The sequence below is a fragment of the Pseudophryne corroboree genome, chromosome 1, assembly GCF_028390025.1.
Source record: "Pseudophryne corroboree isolate aPseCor3 chromosome 1, aPseCor3.hap2, whole genome shotgun sequence".
NCBI lineage: Eukaryota > Metazoa > Chordata > Amphibia > Anura > Myobatrachidae > Pseudophryne > Pseudophryne corroboree.
The window spans coordinates 866,494,991-866,511,324 of record NC_086444.1 but is presented as its reverse complement, the minus strand read 5'-3'; the positions used below and the strand labels follow the sequence as shown (position 1 = coordinate 866,511,324).

The 16,334-nt window shown below is 48.2% G+C and overlaps 1 protein-coding gene across 1 annotated transcript in view; it reads left to right on the top strand.

Annotated features, from left to right (window-relative positions):
• The window catches only part of PPP2CB (protein phosphatase 2 catalytic subunit beta), a 179,082-nt gene that overhangs the window by 138,516 nt on the left and 24,232 nt on the right, over positions 1 to 16,334 (top strand). The window contains exons 4-5 of the mRNA XM_063920016.1: positions 463 to 552; positions 2,587 to 2,748. Of these exons, the coding sequence (XP_063776086.1) occupies positions 463 to 552; positions 2,587 to 2,748 (252 nt within the window). The remainder of the gene's footprint in view (positions 1 to 462; positions 553 to 2,586; positions 2,749 to 16,334) is intronic.

Genomic DNA, 16,334 nt, shown 5'->3' with positions numbered 1-16,334 from the left:
AATGTAAGCTTTTCTACCGCCTCTCACTTTGAGTCAGTCTAATAAATATGTATGCCATAAGATATATACAGTAACTCATTTTAATTTTGTTTGTGTGTTGGGAATTTAGATTTACTGGGGCAGGAGCTGATGTGAATGATTAAGCATTCTTTATATAATTGCTGCGTAATATGGTGGTGCTATATAAATCAGGAAGGATAATGCATTATTTAATATAGGGCTGGACAAATTCCAGAAGCCAGGTAGCTAATGCTGTTACCTAAATATTGGGTGTCAGACTATTCACAGTAATAGATGCAGGAAAGCACGTTTCCTAGCTACTTTAAAGATCCTTCTAGAATCGACTGATAGGCTCCTGAATTTTACTAGATTTTGTTTACCATTGCTTTTATATTGGGTGTCAATAAAACTAGGCACCACAAAAAAAAAATATGCACACTTTTTTATTTTTTTTTATTTTAGATTTTCTGTCTTCATGGAGGTCTCTCACCATCTATCGATACGCTGGATCACATCCGTGCTTTGGATCGCCTACAGGAAGTTCCCCATGAGGTATATGGTTGGATGTATTTATATGTAATTGTATTAAATATCCATTGCAGAACTGAAATTTAGCTTGAGGTTTCAGGTAATTTCTTGTGTGGTGTTTCTGATATGCAGTGGTTTATACTACCAAAAGCGATCCAACAAAGGATAACCGGTGAACCAGTAACAGGGTCATGGGCACTCGAGGCGTAAGCTAGCCTTCTGGTCTGATCTCGGAGAGAGCTACTGTAGCACAATCCCTGAAAAAGATAATGTTAGCTGTGATAGAAAGGTGTCAGAACACACAGTGCACTGCAGCTTGCTGTGTAGCTGCAGACCGGTCCGAATGACCATGCAGACCCCTGTCTGCTGCCGAAAGTGCATACAGTTGGCACGCGAGTGTCCGATTATGACCATGGAGCAATGGAAGATGATTGCCTGGCCCGATGAGTCACATTTTCTTTTACATCATGCAGATCAGGGATGGCCGGACTTTTGGGACCTGGGATCTACTTTTTGTTCACTTACTTTCAGATGATCTACCGGCGTCAAATAACACCAATAATAACGCTCACATGTAAAAATAGCGTTAATAATGATGCCATAAAATAACAGCACCAATAATAATACGCACATTTAAAAATAGAATTAAGAATGACAATGTCAAATAACCCCCTCTTGTGCAGATTCCCCCCCCCCTCTTGTGCAGATTCCCCCCCCCCCTCTTGTGCAGATTCCCCCCCCTCTTGTGCAGATTTCCCCCCCCCTTCTTGTGCAGATTTCCCCCCCCTTCTTGTGCAGATTTCCCCCCCCTTCTTGTGCAGATTTCCCCCCCTTCTTGTGCAGATTTCCCCCCCCTTCTTGTGCAGATCCCCCCCCCCCTTCTTGTGCAGATTCCCCCCCCTTCTTGTGCAGATTCCCCCCCCTTCTTGTGCAGATTCCCCATTCCCCCCCCCCCCCCTGTGCAGATTCCCCCCCCCTTGTGCAGATTTCCCCCCCGTTGTGCAGGTCCCCCCACCCACCGTTGTGCAGAATTCTCCCCTCTTGTGCAGATTTCTCTCCCCCCCCCCCCCCCCCCCTCTTGTGCAGATTTCTCTCCCCTTACCCCCCCCCCCTCTCTTGTGCAGATTTCTCTCCCCTTACCCCCCCCCCCTCTCTTGTGCAGATCTCCTCCCCCCCCCCCCCCAGGCCCCAGCATAATAGCCCCCTGTACAATAATCCGCCCTGTGCAGGTTCTCCACCCTTTGCAGATTTCCCCCTTGTGTAAATAAAAAAATAAAAAAACCTTTATATGAAGATACCACGCTCTGTGCAGATTCCCCCCTCCCTTTGCAGATCATCCCTCCACTTGTGAAGGAACCCCCCTTTGCATAACTTACCTGACAAGTTGTCACGCTGCCTAGCTTCAGTCCTCCCTGTCACGGCTCCCTCTTTCACGCTGCATGGCCTCCCGCTGGCTGCTTCTCCTGTCGTCGCCACCGCCGGCTGGATCCAACTAGCGCCCAGGATCATCACATCACAGGTGACATCATTAGATCGCGATCTACCTTTTGGCCACCTCTGATGTAGACAGTCATGTACGGTGGCGGTGACCTCTTTCAGCAGGATAATGCACCTTGCCACACTGCAAAAAAAATTTCAGGAATGGTTTTAGGAACATGACAGAGTTGAAGGCGTTGACTTGGCCTCTAAACTCCCCAAATATCAGTCCAAACAAGAATCTTGGGATGTGCTGGATAAACAAGTACAAACCATGGAGGCTCCACCTGGCACTTAAAGTATCTGCTGCTAATACTAGATTCCACAGGACACCTTCAGAGGTGGTGGAGTCCATGCCTCATGGGATCAGAGTTGTTTTGTCAGCTCAAGGGGTAGCTACACAATTTTAGGCAGGTGGTATAATAAGTGGGGTTTTTATTTTATTTTTATTATTACTAGTTTGGAAAACTCAAGGGGAATTCAATATTGGCCCATGGAATACGTGCTAATTGATGCTTTTAATCAGTGTCTTAATAATGTCTTTTCTAGTCACAAAATAATTAATGAATATTTCTTTTCTAGGGGCCAATGTGTGACCTTTTGTGGTCTGATCCAGATGATCGTGGTGGTTGGGGTATTTCCCCACGAGGTGCTGGTTACACATTTGGGCAGGATATTTCAGAAACTTTCAACCATGCCAATGGACTGACTTTGGTGTCACGTGCTCATCAGCTGGTAATGGAGGTAAGTTAGGGAATGAAATATACCTTTGCTGTAAATATTGAAAGGTGACCTCTGTTTAGAGAATCTTGTCACAAGTTGTTTTAGATTTTAACCACTTGCCTGTCACTAACATATGTGATGCAAGCACAGCCAGGAGTGTGTTACCTGGCAAGGTTGCATTACATACATCATGCTGCCCCGCTTTGTTCCCCCATCTTTAACCACTTGCCTGGCATGGTCACATCAGATGCGACCACACCAGGCTTGAGCTTTCCCTGACATGGTTGCATCTGATGCGACCAGTCAGAAACGCCCAGTTGGCGGCTGCTGACAGTTTGTTACAGCATCCGCCAGTCTCAGAGTGGTCTCCCTGCATCTCTGTATCCACGGATCCTCCCCGGGATGTCCCGATCACTGTCGCAAGCAGTGATCAAGCGGCTAGTGGCACCCCCCCACCCGCCTGCACAATTACAACTAGCAGGCACAGCGCTTCCACCCCACCTCGGTCAACTATTACCGGCTCAGATCACATCCACCTGCTGCAGATCATGCTCCTTCCACATGAGCTGCACACTGACAGACTGCGCGCACACAGCTGCTGCTCCTCCTCTTCTCTCTCATGCACAGGCTGCGCTTCACCAGCAGTTTGCTCCAAGGCACATCACCACTGGGAGCACAGCCCATCCAATAGGGATCACTTCCCCAGTTACAACACACACACACACGGTACACTGGGCTCCACAAGGAATTACATCGGGGTGTAGAGTAGGATCTTGATCAGATGCACCAACAGGCTCAAAGCTTATGACTGTTCCCAAGATGCACAGTGCCGCCTCCTCTCTAACCCCGCCTCCATGCCAGTGAGCTCAGTTTGTAAGTTGGTGCCTTGCAGTATGCAGGCACTTTACAGGTGGCTGCCTTAAACAGCATTTTTCAAAGTAATTATAATAGACTGAACAGTGGATTCTGTTTGAAGACTTCAAGGGCTGCTGCTGGTAAAGTCTTAGAGACTTTTCAGTGTGCAGCTCCATCGCCCCCAGCGACGCTATATACTCCCGCAACGGAGTTGCCGGGTCACTGCAGCGGAGACGGAGGCTTCTTCTTCTAACTGTGAGTCACACACGCCGCCGTCTCTGGGGCCACAGACAAAGGGGGAGGTAAGGGGCTCCTTTGCCGTGATCCAGCGCGGCCGTAGGAGGCGGCTCGCGCGCGCACTGATTACTGGGCAGCTTGCTCCACTAGCCACCAGGGTATTATTCAGGGCACAGGTCAGGGGGATTTAGTATAATTCCCCCGTTTTATATTCTGCCCGCATACCCGGTGGGGATGCCAGCAGGGGGAGCAGGTCGGACCTGAGGCCCCTCCCCCCAGCCCCAGGGTGCCATTTCTACAATGTTCCCGCCCTGGAGCTGCCTCCTTCTCCTTCACTCCTGGTCAGCGGCAATTTCAGCTTGAGCCTTGCTGTTCCTGGGATTGCTGGGGCAAATTCTCCTCTGTGGAACCGCCTGACTGCCAGTGCTGTGCTTCCTACAGGACACTTGAGTATTCTACCTGTCACTGGGACTGTGTTAGTTAAGAAAGAGTGCATACCTTCAGGGTTGTGTGGTACAAACACCCTGGGATATACATCCAGTGCTTACTGTGTTTGTTATATCTATTGTTATCACATATAGCCATACTGAGTATTACTTTGTATTGCTAGTCCAGTGCAGTTTATGGTACATAATATCTGCATGGTACATTTGTGACTATATATCTGTGTGTGTGCATGTAGCTGCTGCGTGGTTGCCTTATTGCAGGGTATTTCACTCAGCGTCCTATTCCTATATTGCTATACCTGAGGGGGCCAAGTGTTTCAGGTTTTTGCTATTTTCAATGTAGGATTATATCACAAAAGATACTGTCAGGGTATTTTTGCTTGTGATTTATAGTCACCGTATATTCTATATCTATTGAACCTCCGGCCTGTGCCGTCTGAGTGTTCTTGCTAGGTATAGTGCTGCTACACCTTGTACCGGGTTGCCCATTATTGTGCACATAGTTATGTCTGCTACACGTGGCACTGACGTTGGGGCCTCTCCCACACTGCGTGGTAGTGAGGCCGCTGACGCAACAGAGGATAATTTAGTAGCTGAGAGTTCAGGTTCAGGCGGTTTATTACCCCCCGGTGGGTCAGTAGCGCTTGGGGCATCACAGGATCCGCCTTGGGCTACATTCCCACAGTGCTAAGCACGCTTGTTACTAAATAGACGCCCCCTGTGGGACCACCTGTGCCACTGCAGCAGTTTATGGTCCCTGCTGTGAACCCGCCATGGGCGGATCAGCTTTCCACTCAGCTGCAGCATTTGAACCAATCTATGACTAAATCTAAGTCTCACTCTCGCCTGCCTAAGACTTAAGGGGGGTACTCACGGAGCGATATTCTAAGCAATCTGACTCGATTGCTTAGAATATAAGCCTGATCGCTCCGTGTGTACCCCTTACAGCGATAGCGATGCGCAGCCCCGCGCATCGCTATCGCTGCTGCTAGATTGGCCTGCCGTGCAGGCCAATTTAGCGGGTCGCTCACGTCACCCGCTGGGTTAAGTGAGCGGCTCCCCCCGCACGCTCAGCACAGATCGCGCTGTGCTGAGCGGCGGGAGAGATGTGTGCTGAGCGGTTCGCTCAGCACACATCTCTCCTGCATCTGCCCGTCTATATGGGCCTTAAATCATCTTCTAAACGAGCCATTACCTCCTTCCAATCCACGGCTTTAACCAACACGTCCTCCGAGGAGGAAGGTGCATATACTGACCCCACTGACGCTGACGTTTCAGATGGGGAAGGAAAGTCATCCGTGGATGTCCCGGATTTGATTGAGGTGATTCGGCTCATTCTTCAAGTGTCTGATGATTCTGAGCCTGAAACTGTCTCCAAGAAACCGGATAGGTTTAAACGTAAGAAGGTGGTTAAACAGGTTTTACCTTTCTCTAAACACCTGGTTGACATACATCAGGAATCCTGGGAAAATCCGGGGACAGAGTTTACACCGAATAAGAGACTGTTGGCTCGCTATCCGCTCTCTACGGAGGTGTGTAAAAATTGGGAAAACCCTCCGCCTGTTGATTCTCATGTGGCGCGTATGGTTGTTTGCTCTGCTCTGCCGGTAATTACTGTCACCTCTCTGAAGGAACCAACAGATAGACGTGTGGAGGGCTGTTTAAAAGCGATTTATACCCTAACGGGGGCTGTGCATAGGCCAACGATTGCAGCGACTTGGGCTGCTGAAGCTGTTGAGGCATGGGCTCAGGAACTCGAGGCGGAACTGTCTGCCGACGCGTCTGAGCATGCTCGACAATGTCTCATATATTGCCACGGCTTCTCTGTACCTTAAGGAGGCGGCCTCCGATGCCGGGGTGCTCGCGGCCAAGGCTGCTACTGCATCCGTCTTGGCCAGACGTATCCTGTGGTTGAGATCCTGGTCGGTGGATTTGGATTTCAAGAAAACACTGGAAGGAGACATTCTCTTTGGAGAAGACCTAAATAAGATTGTGGCTGATCTGGCTACGGCTAAAACAGCTTGCCTACCTAGTACGGCTCCTTCCGCACAGAAGGCTAAAAGTACTTTCTCCGGCTGGGTCCACAGGTTATCCACAGGATAACATTGGGATATGCCGGAGCGACAGCAGAAATGGCACCAAACAGTCACGAGCTTTCTGGCCTCCCAGGATGCATCGGGGCTTCTTCTGTGTCTCTCATCAGTTATCAGAGCGGCAGTATACACTAGTAGCGTCTGAATCCACTCAGCGTCTTTCGAACGTATTGAGCGATCATGGACGTGTGGTGAGTCTCCCTGTATCCCACTCTACTGAGAAAGGGTTATACAGTACTAAAATTCTTTCTACTTGTTAGTATGAATTGTTAGTTTTGGTACACATTGCATATGAGGCCTGTACAGTGCTGTTGTTTTCTGCATAATAATGTCTGAAATACTTGTTATAAGAGCTGTTATAAAAACACAAATACAGTAATTGTACTCCTACTTACTTGTAAAGTAATGTTTGTGATTATATTCTCATATGACAATGTCTAATATTTAACATGTGACTGACTGCTAGTGTGATGGCTGACTTTTATATGTCTGTCAGTATTGTTTCTGAACCTCAAATCAGATACACGGATTGTAGTCAGATTGATATCACTTCTATATCTATATAAGTGATTTTCAGTAACAAGAGTGTAGTATTTGTAAAAATTGATTATTTACCTTGTCTGTGATAGGCAAAAGTGACCAGGATACTTTTATCAGGGCCCTACACCCTTAACATGCTTATCTGGTTTAGTGATTTTGCATGGAATAGCCCAGTATCTTACTTATGAGGGGCAACGCCCTGCAAGAGGGGTGTGGTCGCACAGACCTTGTCTGCAATTGCTGGCAGATTAGCACCTGCAGTTCCACCCCCGGGAATAGGTTACATACATGCAACTCCCTCCTTATGGTTTGGTTTCCAGCAGCTTTTACAAATAGCCAGGCTATTAAAACCAGGGTAGATACATCCATGTTACAGACTACACAAGATGAATTCAAATACCCGATATGATGATCAGATATAGCTGACCTTATTGATGCATGAAGGCTATTCTGTCTCTGGAAGAACCAGCCAAAGCAGTGTCAAAATCTAAGACACCTGTATTTAAACAGTGCTCCAGTGATGCAATGGCAGTGCGTGGTACTTTATAAGACGGTATCTGTTGAGCAATGCTAAAAGTTGTGAGTTCAAGCCTGGCCTGGAGCAGCTTTAACTGTTTTAGGGATTCTTACTATCCCTTTCCAGCTGCGGACTGTTCAAAAAGAGAAGTTCCTCCTAGAGTAGATGCACATGTTGTTCGACTTGTGCGTAAATCTATTTTACCATTGCCGTCTACTTCAGTAAATGATGTCACAGATAGAAGCTCAACATGGACAAAACGGAACTCATCATCTTCCCCCCCATCCAGAGCAACACCCCCAACCAATATCTCCATCATTGTTGACAACACCACCATCTCCCCCGTTCCCCAACTCCGCTGCCTGGGCGTCACTCTTGACTCCTCCCTCTCCTTTGCACCCCACATCCAAGCTCTGGCACAATCCTGTCGTTTCCAGCTACGCAACATTGCTCGTATCAGGCCATATCTCTCCCAGAGTGCAACTAAACTCATCATCCACTCACTGGTCATCTCACGACTTGATTACTGCAATGTCCTCCTCACTGGCCTCGCTTGCTCTCATCTTGCTCCCCTCCAATCTGTCCTGAACTCCGCAGCTAGGCTTATCTTCCTCTCCCGCCGCACCACATCTGCCACTCCCCTTCAACAAAATCTACACTGGCTCCCATTCCCCTACAGAATCCTCTTCAAACTCCTCACCCTCACATACAAGGCCATCTCTAATTCCACTGCTCCCTACATCTCCAACCTCCTTTCCCTTCATACTCCCTCCCGCCCCCTACGGTCGACTAATGACCGTCTCCTCTCCACCGCCCTGGTCACTGCTTCCCATGCACGAGTTCAGGATTTTGCACGTGCTGCACCCCTTCAGTGGAACGCACTCCCCCGCTCCATTAGACTCTCCCCAACCTTGCAAAGCTTCAAACGGGCTCTAAAAACCCACCTATTCATCAAAGCGTACCCTTCTAATGCATAACCCAGAGCTGAAGCCGCGCATCCACCCCCTGCCTCATGCCGTGAACATCTCAGCTTTGCTTGCATACTGCCATCAGGCTACCTCCCGCTTGCCTGAACCTCTTGTCATCTGTCTGTCGCCCCTCCCCAATAGATTGTTAGCTCTTCAGAGCAGGGCCCTCTTTCCTCTTGTTATCTAAGCCCTAGTCTCAACACATTTCACTCACAGCTCTCCCCTACTCAATGACCATTTTTATCCTGCTAGTAAAGGCTCAGCTTCATCTATGACCACCAGCCTCTAGTAGTACGATGATCACTCCCTCAATACTTACATCTTAGCTGTACTATGTCTTGAGTGGTGCTCTGTTACCTGTACTCTATTTCTGTTATTTATTTACTGTAATGCAATGTTTTGTCCCCTGTACTGTCCTTTGTACGGCGCTGCGAAACACATGTGGCGCCTTATAAATAAAATGTAATAATAATAGTTTCTTTAAAAAAAAAAAATATATATATATATATATATATATTTTTATTTTTTTTCTCTCTCTCAGGGGCAGTGACCAGGCATGCTATGGCTTTAGCCTGGATGGCAAGGGCAATGGTAGAATGGGGGAGGAACTAGAGAATGGCCTCTCCCCTCCTACCAGGGAGCAGAAGTCTTATCTAGGCCGTATAAGGCAAGCTGCACAATATTTGAAGAAGCAGCAATTGATATGGGTACGATTGCTTCTAAAGCATCGGCCTTGACAGTAGCTGCTCATAGAGCAGTTTGGCTATGCACTTGGAAAGCGGATGCAGAATCCAAGAAAGCTTTTGAAGTGTTGCCTTTCACTGTGGATATTTTGTTTGGAAAACAATTGACAGATATTCTAGAATCGGAAGCTGAATCCAAAAAAGTCAGATTTCCGGCTAGTTATAACCCTAAGGGGTGCAAAATTTCGGCCATTTCGATAGCAAGGCAAAGCAAAAGCGAAAGAGGAGTCTAAACAACCCCAGTTCAATAAAGCCAGGGGTAGGAAGCAATGGGCTAGTAGAAGGCCAGCTTCCAAGCCAGAACAGAAGCCATCAGTCTGAGGGTACGGGCCTCCGCCTGGAGGATTCCAGGGTTGGGGGCCGACTCCTTCAATTTGCACACATATGGCATCAGTTGACGACAGATGCTTGGGTGCAGAAGGTGGTATCTCTCGGTTATGGTTTCCCCTTCAGGAGGCAGCCTCCTCAGAAGTTTTTTTGCACCAGCCCGTCTCGAATAGAATCGAAAGCCAGGGCCTTGCAAGAAGCAGTTCAGAAATTGCTTCAGTCTGGTGTAATTGTCCCAGTACCCCAACACAACGGGGACAGGGTTTTTACTCCAATCTTTTCTTGATTCAGAAACCAAATGGGTCGTTCTGACCAATCCTCAATCTCAGAATGTTAAACAAATACATTTGGGTTCCACCTGGAGACTTTACGCTCCATAGTTTTGGCCATGGAACCGGGAGATTACATGGTATCTCTAAATATACAGGATGCTTACCTACATGTGCCCATAGCACGGTCACATCAATATTACGTCAGGTTTGCAACATTTTCAGTTCCAAGCTTTGCCCTTCGGGCAAGCAACAGCACCCAGGGTGTTTACCAAAATTATGATGGTTATGGCAGCTTATCTCCGCAAGCAGGGGATAAGAATTTTTCCATACCTTGACTATTTTTTTATCCTAGCACAATCGCAGGAATTACTTTTGAGCCATCTTCAACAGACAATAGTTTGTATACAAAGACACGGGTGGCTCATAAACTGGGAAAGGTTGTCTCTGAATCCGTCACAAAGGATGGTTCATTTGGGGGCCATATTGGACTCAGGTCTACAGAGAATTTTCTTACCAGAGAAAAAGATATCCAAGGTGCAGGTAATGTCTCAGGAGTCGTTGCACAGTCAGACAACGTCAGTCCATGCAGCAATGTGACTGTTGGGTCCGATGGTGTCAACCTTCGACATGGTGGAATATGCACAATTCCACTCCAGGCCTCTACATCACCTTATTCTGACCAAATGGAACGGAAATTATCAGACAATAATAAAAAAAATAAAAAAACCCACATGATAAATCTCCCGGTAAACGTAAAAAGGTCTCTAGCTTGGTGGCTACAGACGAGCCAGTTAAACAAGGGGAGACCCTTTTGGATAAAGGAATGGCAAGTCCTGACAACAGATGCCAGTCTTCAGGGCTGGGGAGCAGTGTTCGAAAGCCTTTAGTTCCAGGGAAAATGGACCATAAAAGAAAGTTGCCTGCCAATAAATCTGTTGAAAATGAGGGCTATATATATATGACTCTAGTTCAGGCAAAGGACAGTTTGCAATGAAGTCCAGTCCAAATCCGCTCAGACAATGCAACAGCAGTAGCGTACCTCAATCATCAGGGAGGAACTCGCAGCAAAAGACTGGTGGAGGAAGTAACTCACTTACTAAGGTGGGCAGAGCTCAATCTTCCAGCATTGTCAGCAGTGTTTGTTCCAGGAGTACTGAACTGGGAAGCAGTTTTTCTCAGTCGACACACCATTCAGGAAACCGAATGGGCATTACACCCAGAAGTGTTTCAGACCATATTAAACAGATGGGGTCTGCCAGAGATAAATCTCATGGCATCTCGTCTGAACAACAAAGTTCCATTATACAGATCAAGAACAAAGGATCCTGGAGCGATCCTTGTAGATGCACTGTCAGTGAATTGGAAGTTTCATCTGGCATATCTGTTTCCTCCAATCTCCCTGTTACCCAGGGTAGTGAGAAAAATAAAGCAAGCAAAGGGAGCCATAATTCTAATAGCTCCAGCTTGGCCCAGAAGGCATTGTTACACAGATCTACTAAGGATGTCTGTGGAAGCTCCAATACTGCTCCCTCAACGTCCAGATCTACTAATGCAGGGTCCTTGTTATCACAGCCATCTAGATCATCTGTCTTTGACGACGTGGCTATTGAGACCTCTATCCTAGAAGCTAGAGGATTTTCAAAGCAAGCGATTCAAACTATGCTTAGAGCAAGAAATCCTTCTTCAGCTCGTATTTATCATCGAATAAGGCAAGCCTATATTCATTGGTGTAGTGAAAAAAGTTTGAATCCAAGATCTTTTAAAGTATCCAGGATTTTGGATTTCCTTCAAGCAGGATTGGATAAGGGGTTGAAAGTAGCTTCCTTGAGAGTTCAAGTATCAGCATTAACTGTATGGTTTCAGAGAAAGATTGCTGACTTACATGATGTGCGTACTTTCTTTCAGGGAGTTTTACATATTCAACCTCCGTTTGTTCCTCCTGCAGCTCCCTGGGATTTGAATCTAGTTCTTAAAATCCTTCAGGGACCTCCGTTTGAACCACTTAAGAGAGCAGATCTTAAATGGTTGACGACTAAAGTGCTCTTTCTACTGGCAATGGCGTCCGCTAGAAGAGTGTCAGGTTTAGGAGCACTGTCGTGTAAGTCTCCTTTTTTTATTTTTTCCAGATAAGGCAGTTCTCAGAACTAGATCTGGTTATCTTCCGAAGGTGGTTTCAAAGTTTCACCTTAACGAGGAGATTGTAGTCCCAGCTTTTCAGGTATCGGGACTTTCTGTGGGAGAAGCGTCGCTGGACGTGGACCGGGCGTTAAGAATCTACGTAGATCGTACTAATGCCAGAAAAACAGATTCTCTCTTCATCCTCTACAGATTTCATAGAAGAGGATGACCTGCTAGTAAACAGACGCTGGGAAGATGGCTCCGAATGGTAATTTCAGAATCTTATTCTCCCTACTCCGGCTAATGTCTCTGCTCACTCTACACACAAGGTAGGTCCTTCATGGGCAGCACGACATGGTGCTTCAGCAGAACAGATTTGTAAGGCAGCCACATGGTCTTCCATTAACACTTTAATTAGACATTATGCCATGGATACTTTTGCCTCTCATGACGCTGAATTCGGGCGAAAGGTTCTCCTGTCTAATCAGGAGCGTCCCCACCACTAAAACTGGCTTTGGGAATACCAATGTTATCCTGTGGACCCAGCCGGAGAAATAGACGTTATGGTAAGAACTTACCGTTGATAACGTGATTTCTCCTATGTCCACAGGTATCTACAGGGGTCCCACCCTGACGCACCTGATTTGAGGATCTTTACAATCACTAAACCTCTTCCCTCTTGCATGGAAGGGTGTGCATGTGTGTTCTTATCGCCTGAATAGGTTTCTACCTGATGCTCCTGCCTAAATTGCTGTGGAAATAACTGATTTGACTGAGTCAGTGGGCGGGATTATATGGAGAAGCCCCGATGCATCCTGGGAGGCCAGAAAGCTCGTGACTGTTTGGTGCCATTTCCGCTGTCGCTCCGGCATATCCCAATGTTATCCTGTGGATACCTGTGGACATAGGAGAAATCACGTTATCAATGGTAAGTTCTTACCATAACATCTATTTCCCTCGGCCCTTTCGTACTCCAGGTAAAGCAAAAGGTCAGGCGTACTTAAAGCAAGCTTGTGCTTCCAGACCAAACAAGCCCAGACCAAAGCGTGCCTGGGCTGCCCGTCAGCCAGCTTCCAAAACTGACAAGCTTGCCGCATGACGGGGCGGGCCTCCCTCTGGGGGATCCCAGGGTAGGGGGCCGTCTTCTAGGTTTTGCCCAGGAATGTTTGAAAGACCACTTCAGATGCCTGGGCGAGGGAAGTCGTCGCTCGAGGTTACGCCATACCTTTCAAGAATCCTCCCCCGCAGCGGTTTTGCCTGACAGATGTGCCTCTGGATCCGGCAAAAGCAAACACGTTGCACTCAGTGGTACATTCCCTCCTGGTCAAAGGAGTGGTGGTCCAGGTGCCTCTGGCTCAGAGAGGCAAGGGGTACTATTCCATGCTGTTTCTAGTCCCGAATCCGAACGGGTCCTCGCGGCCTAGCCTCAATCTGAAGTCCTTGAACAAGCATGTGCGGGTCTCCAAGTTTCGTATGGAAACTCTGCGCTCTATTGTTCTGGCCATGGAGCCTGGGGACTATATGGTCTCCCTGGACATACAGGATGCCTACCTGCATATTCCTATTGCGGTATCTCATCAACAGTACCGGCGGTTAGCGGTGGGCAACCTGCATTACCAATTTCGGGTGTTACCCTTTGGTTTTACAACGGTTCCCGAGTCTTCACCAAAGTAATGGCGGTCATGACGGCTACTCTCCGCCGTCAAGTGGTCAGGATCTTACTGTACTTGGACAATTTGTTGATTCTGGCAAAATCCCCAGAACTTCTCCTGTGTCATCTCGATCTGATGGTCCAGTGCATGAAAGCCCACCGTTGGCTGATCAGCTGGAAGAAATCCTCCCTGGTTCCTGCTCGGAGCATGTTACACCTGGGAGCGTTATTGGACACTCACAACCAACGGTTGTCGCTGTCTCAGGCGAAAGTCTTGAAGCTTCAGGACAAGATTCGATGCTTCCTATCTCGTCCGCAACTGTCGATACGTTCGGCAATGCAAGTGCTGGGTCTCATGGTGTCTGCTTTAGACATGGTGGAGTATGCTCAGTTCCACTCTCGCCCTCTGCAGAAGTCAATTCTGACCAAGTGGGACGGCCTGCCTCACCGGATCAGATCTCACATGATCTCATTGTCTCCAGAGGTCCGCCTGTCACTGAGTTGGTGGCTGCAGGACAAACGATTGAGCAGGGGCCGTTCCTTCTAGATATCCAACTGAGTCCTTCTGACGACGGATGCTAGTCTGAGAGGTTGGGGCGCGTTGTTGGAACAACACTCTCTTCAGGGTTGGAGGACCAAGGAGGAGTCTCTGCTCCCAATCAATATTCTGGAACTGCGGGCAGTGTTCAACGCGTTGACAATGGCCCAGCATCTAATTCAGAACAGACCAGGACGTGCACGCCAGAGAATGGAGCCTACATCCAGAGGTGTTTCAACTTCTTGTGGACAAGTGGGGCCTCCCAGACGTGGACCTGATGGCGTCTCGACACAATCACAAGGTTCCGGTCTTCGGAGCAAAGACAAGGGATCCTCAAGCAGCGTTCGTGGATGCTCTGTCAATCCCATGGAACTTTCAGCTGCCGTACGTGTTCCCTCCGGTGTCACTCCTGCCCAGAATAGTACGGAAGTTCAATCAAGAAGGGAGGAAAACTACTTCTGCTAGCTCCAGCGTGGCCCAGACGGCACTGGTTCTCTGATCTACCAGGCCTCTCGCTAGATTGTCCCCTTCCACTTCCACAACGACCAGACCTCCTCGTTCAGGGCCCTTGTGTTTACCAGGACTTGGCCCGTCTGGCTTTGACGGCATGGTTCTTGAGTCTTCCGTCCTGAGGGCCAAGGGTTATTCTGAGGCAGTCGTTCAAACTATGTTGAAGGCCCGTAAGCCGGCTTCTGCTCGGATTTACCATAGGGTCTGGAATGCTTACTTTGTGTGCGTCTCACAATCATAACGTTTTCAAGTTTAGCACGGCCAAACTGTTGGCCTTCCTAAAACAGGGCCTGGACTTAGGCCTGCGACGAGCCTCCCTCAAGTTTCACATTTGTGCCTTGTTGGTTTGGTTTCAGAGAAAGATTGCCACCCTACCTAATGTCCATACATTCACTCGGGGTGTGTTGCGGATTCAGCCTCCTTATGTGCCGCCTGTGGCCCCTTGGGACTTGTCGGTGGTTTTGGAGGCCTTGCAAGAGTCTCTGTTTGAGCCTCTTGTCTCTGCTGACTTTAAGTGGTTTTCCCTTAAGGTCCTTTTCTTGCTGGCTATTTCTTTGGCTAGAAGGGTCTTGGACTTGGGTGCCTTGTCCTGCAAGTCTCCCTATTTGATTTTTCACCGTTACCACGTGGTTCTTAGAACGCGGCCAGGTTATTTGCCTAAGGTGGTGTCTTCTTTCCACCTTAACCAGGAGATTGTGGTTCCGGCCTTCAATTCTCCTGAGTTGTCTCCCAAAGAACGGTCTTTGGATGTGGTACGGGCTCTCCGTATCTACGTGAAGAGAACTTCCTCCGTAAGGAAATCTGATTCTCTTTTTGTATTTGATTTTCACAAACGTGGCTGGCCTGCTTCCAAGCAGACTCTGGCTAGATGGATTAGAATGGTGATTGCACATGCTTATGTACAGGCTGGTCATCCAGCTCCTGCTACCATTAAGGCCCATTCTACTCAGTCGGTTGGACCATCTTGGGCGGCCCACCGTGGTGCGACCCTTGAACCGATTGTGCAGGGCGGCTACGTGGTACTCAGGGAACACGTTTATAAGGTTCTATGCCTTCGATACCGCCGCTTCCCAGGATGCTTCCTTTGGACGCCGGGTTCTTGTGCCCGCTACAGCGCGTCCCCTCCCGTGAGGAACTGCTTTAGGACATCCCCAATGTCATTCCCTGTGGAGCCCAGTGTACCCCGCAGCAGAAAACGAGATTTATGGTAAGAACTTACCGTTGTTAAATCTCTTTCTGCGAGGTACACTGGGCTCCACAAGGCGCCCACCCTGATGCACTTAGCTTTTTTGGGTTGGTATTGGCATAGCCGCTGACCCTCTCCTGCGGTACGTGTGGTTTATTTGGCTATGATCGGTTGCCGTCTCTGGTACCTGCTACTGCATTGGGCTGGTTAACAAAACTGAGCTCACTGGCATGGAGGCAGGGTTATAGAGGAGGCGGCGCTGTGCATCTTGAGAACAGTCAAAAGCTTTGAGCCTGTTGGTGTCTTCGATCAAGATCCTACTCTACACCCCGATGTAATTCCTTGCAGAAAGATTTAACAACGGTAAGTTCTTACCATAAATCTCGTTATGTGTGTGTATATAGATAGATGTATAGAGATAGATAGATATATACATACACATACACACACCCACCCACCCCCACTTTGTCAGGCCTAACCTACTGTTTTTGCTGCACCAACCCCTCTCTGACAACTGCAGCTGCTCGTACCGCTCCTCCCCATCCCACTGTGCCGATCCACCCCTGCTCCTCTCCATACAGTACCTCCGTCACCTAACAATCCATC